At 46.8% G+C, this 14,418-nt stretch overlaps 1 protein-coding gene across 9 annotated transcripts in view; it reads right to left on the reverse strand.

Moving 5' to 3' along the window:
* LOC123767543 (uncharacterized) overlaps nt 1-14,418 on the reverse strand; it is a 357,685-nt gene that overhangs the window by 245,035 nt on the left and 98,232 nt on the right. For 8 of the 9 annotated variants that reach the window (XM_045757248.2, XM_045757244.2, XM_069310361.1 and 5 more), the window contains exons 4-6: nt 13,339-13,433; nt 8,052-8,099; nt 4,599-4,751 (exon numbers count right to left, since the gene is read on the reverse strand). In XM_045757248.2, coding sequence (XP_045613204.2) covers nt 4,599-4,751; nt 8,052-8,099; nt 13,339-13,433 — 296 coding nt within the window. The remainder of the gene's footprint in view (nt 1-4,598; nt 4,752-8,051; nt 8,100-13,338; nt 13,434-14,418) is intronic. The other variant, XM_045757243.2, reaches the window with a different exon arrangement.

Consider the following 14,418-nt stretch of genomic DNA (forward strand, 5'->3'; position numbering starts at 1 on the left):
TTCTATTGCTTAGATACTCCCTTATCCACTGGAGCGCCCTACCAGTTACTCCTGCCTGTTTCTCCAGCTTATTCATCAGCCTCTTATGCGGTACTGTATCAAAGGCTTTCCGACAGTTCAAGAAAATGCAGTTTGCCCAGCCTTCTCTTTCTTGTCTAATCTTTGTCACCTGATCATAGAATTCTATTAAGCTTGTAAGGTAAGATTTACCTTCCCGGAACCCATGTTAGCGATTTGTCACGAAGTCTCTTCTCTCCAGATGTGCTACTAGTTTTTTTCTCACGATCTTCTCCATCACCTTGCATGGTATACAAGTTAAGGACACTGGCCTGTAGTTCAGTGCTTCTTGTCTATCGCCCTTTTTGTATATTGGGACTACATTAGCCGTCTTCCATATTTTTGGTAGGTCTCCCGTCTCCAGTGACCTACTAAACACTGTGGAGAGTGGCAAGCAAAGTGCTTCTGCACACTCTTTCAATACTCATGGTGAGATTCCGTCTGGGCCAATAGCCTTTCTCACGTCCAGATCCCACAAGACTGTTGGATAAGAGCAAGTCTGAAGTTGAAAAGCAACTCATATGCTCCTCTCACAATGTTCTTGATGTGTTCCTCTGGCGACAGCTTACTATCCTAAACCACTTCTTAGGTATCGTTGTTTATTAGAGCTCCGTTTTTCCTTTCCACATAATTTGTAAGTTGTGTGGGGTCTATTTTCTCCGATTTCACAGAACATGACAATTATTCACATTGAATTCCATTTGCCACTTGACGCTCCAAGCACTTATTTTATATATATCGATTTGAAGGGCATTACAATCGTCTGTGTCTCTTGTCTTCCCCAGTATCTTAGCATCATCCACAAACATGTTCATATAATGCTGTATTCCTTCTGGTAGATGGTTCATGTAGACGATGAACATTACTGGTGCAAGAACTGACCCCTGTGGTACTCTGCTAATAGCACTCCTCCAGTCAGACAAATTGTCTCTGATTACCGCCCTCATCTGTCTGTCAGAAAATGTTTCATATATGTCAAAAGTCTCCCTGTCACCCCCTCCAGCATGTTCTAGTTTCCAGAACAGCCTCTTGTGTGGGACTATTAAAAGCCTTTTTTAGGTCCAGATAGACACAGTCAACCCAACCACCTCTTTCCTGTAGTATCTCTGTGGCTCTATCATAAAAACTAAGTAGATTTGTTACTCAGGATCTTCCTGTTCGAAACCCATACTGTTTGTCCGTCATTATGTCATTACTCTCTAGGTGTTCAATCCATAGTTGAATAGTTTTAATTATTGTTTCTAGTGTTTTGACTACCTCGCTTGTTAATGATACGGCTCTATAATTTAGACGTTCCTCTCGACTGCCATTTTTATAGATTAGTACTATGTTTGCCTTTTTCCATATATCTGCTAAGATTCCTGTGCACAAGGATGTCCGGAATATTAATTGGAGTGGAATGCTCAGCTCAGTTGCACATTCTCGCAGCACCCAAGGTGAAATTCCACCAGGTCCAACCGCTTTATTTCTTCCTATCCCCCTTGAGTAATTTTTCCACTTCGTCTTGAGATATCTCCATGTGTTAGGCGTGTTCTGTTCTGGCGTGTTCTGGGATTGGTATTTGGTCCGGCTCTCTGATATCCTCATTTTGTACAAACACAGTTTCTACACTAATGTTGTCCAAAGGCCTCCTGGTCGTATGACTAGTTCCATCATATCTTGCACGGATTTTCCTCTAATTTCTTCCTCCCACTGCACTTCTCCCAGATAGTCCCTTATCCTCCTGTAGTCCCCTTTCCTGTAGTCAACTCTCCTTTCCCAGACATCTTGTTCTTTGGTCACACTTTTAAGTTCCATCATGTAGTCAAAGACTAGGACACAATGGTCACTGGTTCCTAGCGGTATTTCATGTTCCAAATTCTCTAATTCCACACAAATTGTGTGTGTGTGTGTGTGTGTGTGTGTGTGTGTGTGTGTGTGTGTGTGTGTGTGTGTGTGTGTGTGTGTGTGTGTGTGTGTGTGTGTGTGTGTATGTGTGTGTGTGTGTGTGTAATTACCTAAGTGTAGTTACAGGATGAGAGCTACGCTCGTGGTGTCCCGTCTTCCCAGCACTCTTTGTCATATAACGCTTTGAAACTACTGACGGTCTTGGCCTCCACCACCTTTTCCCCTAACTTGTTCCAACCGTCTACCACTCTGTTTGCGAAAGTGAATTTTCTTATATTTCTTCGGCATCTGTGTTTAGCTAGTTTATATCTATGACCTCTTGTTCTTAAAGTTCCAGGTCTCAGGAAATCTTCCCTATCGATTTTATCAATTCCTGTTACTATTTTGTATGTAGTGATCATATCACCTCTTTTTCTTCTGTCTTCTAGTTTTGGCATATTTAATGCCTCTAACCTCTCCTCGTAGCTCTTGCCCTTCAGTTCTGGGAGCCACTTAGTAACATGTCTGCACCTTTTCCAGTTTGTTGATGTGCTTCTTAAGATATGGGCACCACACAACTGCTGCATATTCTAGCTTTGGCCTAACAAAAGTCGAGAACAATTTCTTTAGTATATCGCCATCCATGTATTTAAAAGCAATTCTGAAGTTAGAAAGCGTGGCATAGGCTCCTCGCACAATATTCTTTATGTGGTCCTCAGGTGATGGTGTGTGTGTGTGTGTGTGTGTGTGTGTGTGTGTGTGTGTGTGTGTGTGTGTGTGTGTGTGTGTGTGTGTGTGTGTGTGTGTGTGTGTGTGCACGCGCGCGTGTGCGTGTGGCTCTTAGTCAGTGTTGCTGACGTAGCAATACAATGGTTCTCTAGATTTAGTCAATCCCCGTGGCTTAATGGTAAGACACTCGCCTGGCGTTCCGCGAGCGCTTTGTGTTGGGTTCATATCCTGGCCGGGGAGGATTTACTGGACGCAAATCCTTAACAGTAGCCTCTGTTTACCCAACAGTAAAATGGGTACCTGGTTGTTAAACTATTCTTCGCGGGGGTGGTATTCCAGGGACCATAGTATCAAGGACCTGCCGGACACGCTACGCGTACTGCTGGCTCTACAAGGATGTAACAACTCTTGTATATATAAATAAAATATAATAAGATGGGCTCCGGGAGGGCTAACTTATCCAATTTTAACAGGAACTTCGCTTTATTTTTTTTTTGTGAAAATTATCTTAAAACACTGCTCCACACAAGGGAGCCGGTCGGCCGAGCGGACAGCACGCTGGACTTGTGATCCTGTGGTCCTGGGTTCGATCCCAGGCGCCGGCGAGAAACAATGGGCAGAGTTTCTTTCACCCTGATGCCCCTGTTACCTAGCAGTAAAATAGGTACCTGGGAATTAGTCAGTTGTTACGGGCTGCTTCCTGGGGTGTGTAACAAAAAGGAGGCCTGGTCGAGGACCGGGCCGCGGGGACGCTAAGCCCCGAAATCATCTCAAGATAACCTCAAGAAGATAACCTATTGGAGATTAATCGCTAACAATGCTAACATTGCTCAACACGAATACACAACGAAAACCTAGTCATCAAGATATGATTTATGTTAGTACTCAAGACGGTTGTGTTATAGCCAATCACAGGCGAGTAGGCCTCTGACGTCATGTTTGACAGAGCCGGCACTGGCCGCCCTCGAGGCAGGCCTCAGTATCTCACGAGACCAGAGGCAGGAAGGACCTCCGCAGGTCGCATCTATATCTTGTTGCCTTTACCCAATAAACCACCCAAGTGAACTACTGTGTGTTCTCTGCAACAAGCAAGCACTGTACATCTGAAGGCAACGAATATTTATCCCTTACACGGCATACTGTTCTCTTTTCTCAAGAGAAGAGACTCAGGGTGAAGGGTGAAGACTTTAATATTAACTCCAGCACGTTTACCAGGGCGACCACAGTTGCTGTTGTGCACAGGTCTCTCCCCAGGGCAGCCCCCCCTGCCTTAGTGCACGGGTCTCTCCCCAGGGCAGCCCCCCCCCCTGCCTTAGTGCCCGGGTCTCTCCCCAGGGCAGCCCCCTGCCTTAGTGCCCGGGTCTCTCCCCAGGGCAGCCCCCTGCCTTAGTGCCCGGGTCTCTCCCCAGGGCAGCCCCCTGCCTTAGTGCCCGGGTCTCTCCCCAGGGCAGCCCCTTGCCTTAGTGCCCGGGTCTCTCCCCAGGGCAGCCCCCTGCCTTAGTGCCCGGGTCTCTCCCCAGGGCAGCCCCTTGCCTTAGTGCCCGGGTCTCTCCCCAGGGCAGCCCCCTGCCTTAGTGCCCGGGTCTCTCCCCAGGGCAGCCCCCTGCCTTAGTGCCCGGGTCTCTCCCCAGGGCAGCCCCTTGCCTTAGTGCCCGGGTCTCTCCCCAGGGCAGCCCCCTGCCTTAGTGCCCGGGTCTCTCCCCAGGGCAGCCCCTTGCCTTAGTGCCCGGGTCTCTCCCCAGGGCAGCCCCTGCCTTAGTGCCCGGGTCTCTCCCCAGGGTAGCCCCTTGCCTTAGTGCCCGGGTCTCTCCCCAGGGCAGCCCCTTGCCTTAGTGCCCGGGTCTCTCCCCAGGGCAGCCCCTTGCCTTAGTGCCCGGGTCTCTCCCCAGGGCAGCCCCTGCCTGTAACATGTCCAGGAGAGGGCCAACGAAGGCAGTAGCACCTACCTGTAGTAGCTCTGGTAGTAGGCCTCGTAGTAGGCGGCGTAGTACTCGCTCAAGAGACGGTTGTAGTCGACGGCTTCGTAGTCGCTGGGATCATCTTGGAAATACTCGGCCTCTCCTTCAGCGTAGGTGTACCTCCGGGGGTCCTCCGAGGGCCTGGCGGGGAGAACCTCGTCAGGAGTGTGTGGCCAAGCAACGAACAAACATGTTTACGGCGTGAAGAAGTCATCTAACGAAAGGAAGTGCAAGCCAATTAGGAGACAGGGAGTCAAGCAGGAGTTAGGAAGTTATTCAAGAGATACAAATCCAATCAGGAGGTAGAAACACAGTCAGGGAGTAGCTAGGGCCAGATTCACCACTTACGCAAACACTTACGAACCTGTACATCTTTTCTCAATCTTTGGCGGCTTTGTTTCCAATTATTAAACAGTTAATGAGCTCCGAAGCACCAGGAGGCTGTTTATAACAATAACAACAATTGAACGGGAAGTTTTCATGCTTGTAAACTGTTTAATAAATGTAACCAAAGCCGTCAAAGATTGAGGAAAGATGTACACGTTCGTAAGTGCTTGCGTAAGTGCTTTCGTGAATCTGGCCCTAGGAAGTCAGTCAACGGAAAGGAAGAAGCCAGTGAGGAGAGAGGAAGTCAACAATGACTGTAGACACCAGCCAGCCAGAGGTAAGAACGTTCTGTACAGAGCCAAGAACGTTCTGTACAGAGCCAAGAACGTTCTGTACAGAGCCAGGACACTAACATGTATGACTGCCAAGCAGGACGACACGAACGCCACCTATGGATCAGGCACTGCAATTAAGGGATAGACACGTCAGCTAAGGGGTATGGTAGGGGTTACCTTGAGGTTACCTTGAGGTGCTTCCGGGGCTTAGCGTCCCCGCGGCCCGGTCGTCGACCAGGCGTCTAGGGGTGTCAGCAAGGATAAAATGTCTCAGGCTAGAGGCCACACTGGGATAGTCACGTGGCAACACTTGAACAGTCACTTCACGACACAGGAAAAGTCACGTTGCAACTTAAGGTTCATTATGAACTCCATATAAACAAGTGTGCAACAATAGAAATACAAAATATTGAAAAAAGCAAAGAACAGGAAGCAATACCCGATATACAACACAACAATTATATTGACACATGACACATATTGACACATGACACATAATGACACATGACACATAATGACACATGACACATAATGACACATGACACATAATGACACATGACACATAATGACACATGACACATAATGACACATGACACATATTGACACATGACACATAATGACACATGACACATAATGACACATGACACATATTGACACATGACACATAATGACACATGACACATAATGACACATGACACATATTGACACATGACACATAATGACACATGACACATAATGACACATGACACATAATGACACATGACACATATTGACACATGACACATAATGACACATGACACATAATGACACATGACACATATTGACACATGACACATAATGACACATGACACATAATGACACATGACACATATTGACACATGACACATAATGACACATGACACATAATGACACATGACACATATTGACACATGACACATAATGACACATGACACATAATGACACATGACACATAATGACACATGACACATATTGACACATGACACATAATGACACATGACACATAATGACACATGACACATATTGACACATGACACATAATGACACATGACACATAATGAAAAACAATAAAGGATTTTCCCATATTTATCAAAAAAACAAAAAAAAAACATATCGTAAAACATATTTTAAGTAAGGCATAATGTTACTTTTGACAATTACTTAGACTCCTAAATCAACCATATTTTCAGTATATAATATTTAGCAATATTAGAACAAAATTATAATGTTTCAAGCATGCTCTTCATCAATAAAAAAACACATAAACCCAACTCTGAACTATCACAAAATCACACAATCAAAAAAATATTAAAACTTTATTTAACTTCTAAAACAGTTAAAAAAAAATAGCTATAGCTTTTATATTTGTTGTTACAAAAGCCGGGGGGAGGGGGAGGGGGGCGGGGGGCGTTAAGTCTCTGGTGTTACCATTGTAACAGTCTCCACACGTGTAACCTCGTTACTACAGCTCACTGACACACGGAACACGGAACAATGGTCCGCTGTACTGTTCCTCAGCCTGAACTAACTACTCGACAAATTACCACTCAAGCACAGTAACTATCACACAATAACACAATTAATGAATTTGTCATAGTTAAACAAAACATTACTAGGAAGGCCTATATTTGAAGCAGTAGTGTATATATATATATGTATATATATATATATATATATATATATATATATATATATATATATATATATATATATATATATATATATATATGTCGTACCTAGTAGCCAGAACGCACTTCTCGGCCTACTATGCAATGCCCGATTTGCCTAATAAGCCAAATTTTTCTGAATTAATATATTTTCTCTAAATTTTTTCTTATGAAATGATAAAGCTACCCATTTCATTATGTATGAGTTCAATTTTTTTTTATTGGAGTTAAAATTAACGTAGATATATGACCGAACCTAACCAACCCTACCTAACCTAACCTAATCTATCTTCATAGGTTAGGTTCGGTTAGGCAGCCGAAAAAGTTAGGTTAGGTTAGGTTAGGTAGGTTAGGTAGTCGAAAAAACATTAATTCATGAAAACTTGGCTTATTAGGCAAATCGGGCCTTGTATAGTAGGCTGAGAAGTGCGTTCTGGCTACTAGGTACGACATATATATATATATATATATATATATATATATATATATATATATATATATATATATATATATATATATATATATATATATATATATATATATATATATATATATATATGTCGTACCTAGTAGCCAGAACGCACTTCTCAGCCTAATATGCACGGCCCGATTTGCCTAATAAGCCTAGTTTTCATGAATTAATTGTTTTTCGACTACCTAACCTACCTAACCTAACCTAACCTAACCTATAAAGATAGGTTAGGTTAGGTTAGGTAGGGTTGGTTAGGTTCGGTCATATATCTACGTTAATATTAACTCCAATAAAAAAAAATTACCTCATACATAATGAAATGTGTAGCTTTATCATTTCATAAGAAAAAAATTAGAGAAAATATATTAATTCATGAAAACTTTGCTTATTAGGCAAATCGGGCCTTGCATAGTAGGCTGAGAAGTGCGTTCTGGCTATTAGGTACGACATATATATATATATATATATATATATATATATATATATATATATATATATATATATATATATATATATATATATATATATATATATATATATACCGTACGCTGTGAGAGGGAAGTTACGACTGTTATATGTAACCACAAGACATTTCAAGACTCAAGTCTTGACACAGACTTACAAGTCGCCGTCCGAGGCATAGCCAGCCACCTCCTCCATAGCGAGAGACCTTAGGGGGGAGGTGAGAAACATTGGTCACCTCCTCGTTACTCTCACAACCTTCCACCTCCTTAATTACCTCCTACGTAACGTATAACAAGATGCAGAGTCTAGTATAAACAGCTGTTACATGACCCGCCATCGTGGGTCCATTCACACATGTTTATATAAACAATAAAATAAGCAAAAATCTGCTATCAGAATAATAACAAATTCTGCTTTCAGACAACACTCAGCCCCCTTATTTAACTCCCTAGACATGCTAAACATAATCTCACTCCACAAATTCTCTTGTGTCAACTGCATTTACAAAACCCTGTTCTTAAATGCAAATTCTGCTCTGAAACTCTCCCTGGACAGATGTAATAGGACCCATTATCACCACACCAGAAATAAATATCTCTTGGATATCCCCAGAGTCAAACATAATCTGTGTAAACACTCTATGCAAATAAAGGGACCCAGTCTATGGAACTCACTCCCTAATGAATTGAAAAGCTGTCCAACTTTTGCGTCATTCAAAAACAAAACTAAAAAGTACCTAATTTCATCTTCATAGTTTTTTACCTTGTTGCTTTAACATTGCACTGTATCTAGTGCTACCCCAATCTCCCAATCTTTATCTACCCAATCCGAACAACTTTACCATTGTAATCATTGCTGTCTTCTTATATGTGCTATCAATCTGCTGTATGGTGCCTATTAATCTTGTTTAAATTACCAATCAAGCTGTCAATGTAATCAATCAGAGCTTTAATATACCAATGTGCTTTAATATACTTACTAATCTCTCTAATCTCATTTTTTTCTTGCAATGTATCTGTTATCCTTTTATTAATTCTGCTAGAATTTATCTACTTAAAATTATCTGTTAGATTAAGGACCTGCCCGAAACGCTGCACGTACTAGTGGCTTTACAAGATTGTAAATACTATGCTATGTATTCTCACAAACCCAATGTACCTTCTTCTATATAAATAAATAAATAAATAAATAAATAAATAAATAAATAAATAAATAAATAAATAAATAAATAAATAAATTAATAAAATAAATAACAATTATATTGGGTACCCCTTATACCCTATAGGGGGTACCCTATATACCCTATATATTGCACCAGAGGGTACCACCTCTGGTGCAACTGTAGGGACCCATAGCCTCGAAGAAGAAAATAAAGAGTATTCAGAGAAGACCTTGTGGATTCTCACTGAACACTTTAATCTTTTCTTCTCCTACCACAATTTACAAAATATTGTTTAGAAGTTTTTAGGAGACTCGTACATATGCAAATTATTACATTTCATGTATACTTTTTACAACTTTACCACATGTAAACCTTTGACAGCTTCTCCACATGTAAACCTTTGACAGCTTCACCACATGTAAACCTTTGACAGCTTCACCACATGTAAACCTTTGACAGCTTCACCACATGTAAACCTGACAGCTTCACCACATGTATACCTTTGACAGCTTCACCACATGTAAACCTTTGACAGCTTCACCACATGTATACCTTTGACAGCTTCACCACATGTAAACCTTTGACAGCTTCACCACATGTAAACCTTTGACAGCTTCACCACATGTAAACCTTTGACAGCTTCACCACAAGTAAACCTGACAGCTTCACCACATGTAAACCTTTGACAGCTTTACCACATGAAAGTTTACAAAGTATACCAGCAGGTGAAACTATCAGGGTCAAAAGAATATAAGAATTTCATTGTTCTTGTATTTGTCTTAGTGACCGACACCTTGAGAGTCAGTGTGTAGAGTGAACGATAATTTCTGGCAAGTTGTGGCATAGAGTTTCGTCTTGTCCGGTTCATTTGGCTTGTTATTAAGCGATTAAAAGTTGGATCACTTCTGGTCATCGTGGGTTATATTGGTAGGTGCAGGGGCCCCCCACAGGTGTATGGGGCCCTTACAGGTGTATAGGGGCCCCCCGAGGTGTATGGGGCGCCACAGGTGTATGGGGCCCCTGAGGTGTATGGGGCTCCCACAGGTGTATGGGCCCCCAGGTGTATGGGGCTCCCACAGGTGTATGGGGTCCCCACAGGTGTATGGGCCATCCAGGTGTATGGGGCTCCCACAGGTGTATGGGGCCCCCACAGGTGTATGGGGCACCACAGGTGTATGGGGCCCCCCACAGGTGTATGGGCCCCCCCACAAGTGTATGGCCCCCCCCCTACAGGTGTATGGCCCCCCCACAGGCGTATGGGGCCCCCACAGGTGTATGGGCCATCCAGGTGTCTGCTGGAACACCAGAGTTTTCCAGGCACAGCTACCTGTTCACTGTAAGCCAATGCACTCAAATGTTTACTTTAACGCTGCTCAGCCAAACAGAAATAACCTCAGCCTCTCCAAATACTTCCCCTTAGAACCACACACCAGAAGGTGAAGGAACGACGACGTTTTTTCTCCGTCCGGGACCATTATCAAGTCGTAGGTGAAAACAAAAATTCCTCCATTGTTTTGCCCGCCGTCTGGAGATGAAGACGTGAGTACGTAATGATCATAAGAAAGCACTGTCAGTGTTCAGGCTATACAACACCGTTTGTGTTACAGCATGTTCAGGAGGTCCTGTATATCACTCATGATGCTAATACGAGAGCAGAAAGATATACGAACGCCAATGTCAAAGAAAACAGATTCCCTGAGGATTATATCGGGGGACATATGACCTGAAGGAACTGTGGGACAGCCACATTTGCGATCATGCAGAAGCTCCGGACATTGTACATAGAGGTGAGGGTCAGTCAGCAGGACAATGCACGTCTCACAGTATGAAGTGCAGGTCACTGTTCCAATACGTGGCCATGGCCAGTGGCCAGTAGTTGGTCTCGTGGGCCAACTACGTAGCCTATCTCGTTATCTTGAGGTTATCTCGAGATGATTTCGGGGCTCTAGTGTCCTCCACCCCCAGGAAGCAGCCCGTGACAGCTGACTAACTCCCAGGTACCTATTTACTGCTAGGTAACAGGGGCATCAGGGTGAAAGAAACTCTGCCTATTGTTTCTCTCCGGCGCCCGGGATCGAACCCGGGACCACAGGATCACGCGTCCAGTGTTGTGTCCGCTCAGATGCCGGCTCCCCTGAACCTTGCCACAGGTTCCTGCGGCTTCGCCAGCAGAGGAAGGCCATGGAGATGGGCCACATTTTATAGTAATAGTAGGCATCCATCAGTGTCACGAAGTTGTGCAAATCTGTTATTCGTACAAGCCAACCATCTATGGCGCCAACGGTCGGGGATTGTGTTAGGAATGACGGGGAACAAATACCAAGTGTTCGTTTGAGAGAGATGGGGACAGGCAGGCAGGAGTGGCAGCGACTGAGCACTCCTGGGAAGACGGCTGAACTTTCTCATCCTAGAGACCTGAGTGTGTGTTTCTTGCCCCTCACCGACCTCTCTGGTCTGTTGGTCATCGTCTTCACAACAACACTTCACTTCATGCCACAAAAAATGAGAACTCGTCATTTTTTAACTTATTTGGGATTCCACGTTTTGCAATTTTATGACGTTCACATAGTTAACATATACAACTGATTATGTGTTAGCTTCCGATATTATGTGAATAAAATTAATATAAATAACTAGCCTGTTGACATACTGCCATTATATATATATATATATATATATAATATCCACACTACCCAAAGCTGGCATTAACGTCCACTCTCATATGTTCTTGTAAAAGAAAAAACAATATTTTGAGGTAAAACTCAAATATCTAAGACTTTTATAGGTTACTTCTCTAATATTGACCAAACTAGTGAGGTTCGGTCCCACATACAGCTGGCTAGAGGATCGGTGAGTCGCCTGGCGCACCTTCGCCAGTGATATTGCCTGCGGGGGGACCCCACCTACCCCTGCTGGCGACCCCATCTACCCCTGCTGGCGACCCCATCTACCCCTGCTGGCGACCCCATCTACCCCTGCTGGCGACCCCATCTACCCCTGCTGGCGACCCCACCTACCCCTGTGGGCGACCCCACCTACCCCTGCGGGCGACCCCTGCGAGCGACCCCACCTACCCCTGCGGGCGACCCCTGCGAGCGACCCCACCTACCCCTGCGGGCGACCCCTGCGAGCGACCCCACCTACCCCTGCGGGCGACCCCTGCGAGCGACCCCACCTACCCCTGCGGGCGACCACTGCCAGCGACCCCACCTACCCCCGCGGGCGACCCCTGCGAGCGACCCCACCTACCCCTGCGGGCGACCCCTGCGAGCGACCCCACCTACCCCTGCGGGCGACCACTGCCAGCGACCCCACCTACTCCTGCGGGCGACCCCTGCGAGCGACCCCACCTACCCCTGCGGGTGACCCCTGCGAGCGACCCCACCTACCCCTGCGGGCGACCCCTGCGAGCGACCCCACCTACTCCTGCGGGCGACCCCACCTACCCCTGCGGGCGACCCCTGCGAGCGACCCCACCTACCCCTGCGGGTGACCCCTGCGAGCGACCCCACCTACCCCTGCGGGCGACCCCTGCGAGCGACCCCACCTACTCCTGCGGGCGACCCCACCTACCCCTGCGGGCGACCCCTGCGAGCGACCCCACCTACCCCTGCGAGCGACCCCACCTACCCCTGCTGGCGACCCCTGCGAGCGACCCCACCAACCCCTGCGGGCGACCCCTGCGAGCGACCCCACCTACCCCTGCGGGCGACCCCTGCGAGCGACCCCACCTACTCCTGCGGGCGACCCCTGCGAGCGACCCCACCTACCCCTGCGGGCGACCCCTGTGGGCGACCCCTGTGGGCGACCCCTGTGGGCGACCCCACCTATGCCTGCGGGCGACCCCTGCGAGCGACCCCACCTACTCCTGCGGGCGACCCCTGCGAGCGACCCCACCTACCCCTGCGGGCGACCCCTGCGAGCGACCCCACCTACCCCTGCGGGCGACCCCATCTACCCCTGCGGGCGACCCCTGCGGGCGACCCCACCTACCCCTGCGGGCGACCCCTGCGAGCGACCCCACCTACCCCTGCGGGCGACCCCTGCGAGCGACCCCACCTACCCCTGCGGGCGACCCCTGCGAGCGACCCCACCTACCCCTGCGGGCGACCCCATCTACCCCTGCGGGCGACCCCTGCGAGCGACCCCACCTACCCCTGCGGGCGACCCCTGCGAGCGACCCCACCTACCCCTGCGGGCGACCCCATCTACCCCTGCGGGCGACCCCTGCGAGCGACCTCACCTACCCCTGCGGGCGACCCCTGCGAGCGACCCCACCTACCTGGGATTGTTGGAGCGTGTGAGCGTCTCTTCGCTGGTAGCGTGACGGAGTCTGACCTTGGTCTTGGCGGCTGGCAGCGGCGGCTTGGACGATACCTGCAGCAAGGCGACAAACGTCAATAAAACTCATGACGCCTTAACTCACTCCACACTGTTGTGCCTAACTGGAAGAGCATCTGAACGTCTTGGGAGGAACACGTAACACTGCACATCCAAGTAAAGGGTTCTATAACGCCCTTATACTACTACAGTGGAGAATCATATACGGCTGTACATCTAACTTAAAGGTTCTAACCTCCTCTATACCACAGTGAAGCTGGATTACTTACCAATACACTTCAGAAGAATGTCAAGGCACTTTTTACACTTCAACAGTCGCTCTCAGGCCGCACTACGCCAGATGAATGGACAATACTCTCCATCTTGGCGAAGGGTTATCAACATTATAGCTTAGTAACTGGGGTACATAAGTGCCTACGTGCACACACACGCACACACACACACGCACACACACACACACACACACACACACACACACACACACACACACACACACACACGCACACACACACACACACGCACACACACGCTGGCCAATAAGTGTTGCCCCTACACACACACACACACACACACACACACACACACACACACGCACACACACACACACACACACGCACACACACACACACACGCACACACACGCTGGCCAATAAGTGTTGCCCCTACACACACACACTTCAGCGTTAACCACACACCCGCTCCACACCAACTCACCACACGCACCTCACACACTCACCATCACTTGCAACCATATATTAAAAACACATAATACTTCGAACAGTCACAGCCCCGCTCCTGTGCCGGATAAGTCCACTACGGGCTCACTATAGCCGGTGCTACTTGTAAATTTGTGTTCCCAGTAGCTGAAACTAAAACAAAATGAACAACATTTCGAACAGTGCGTTTACGTCAACTAAGAAAGGCATCCTCCACTTCCCTCGTATATTAAGAGCAAGACGTATTCCCAGCTTCACTCACAACGTACTGGCTTAACGTACAACGTACGTTAATGGCAACGTAC

This window comes from Procambarus clarkii, chromosome 67, assembly GCF_040958095.1.
Source record: "Procambarus clarkii isolate CNS0578487 chromosome 67, FALCON_Pclarkii_2.0, whole genome shotgun sequence".
NCBI lineage: Eukaryota > Metazoa > Arthropoda > Malacostraca > Decapoda > Cambaridae > Procambarus > Procambarus clarkii.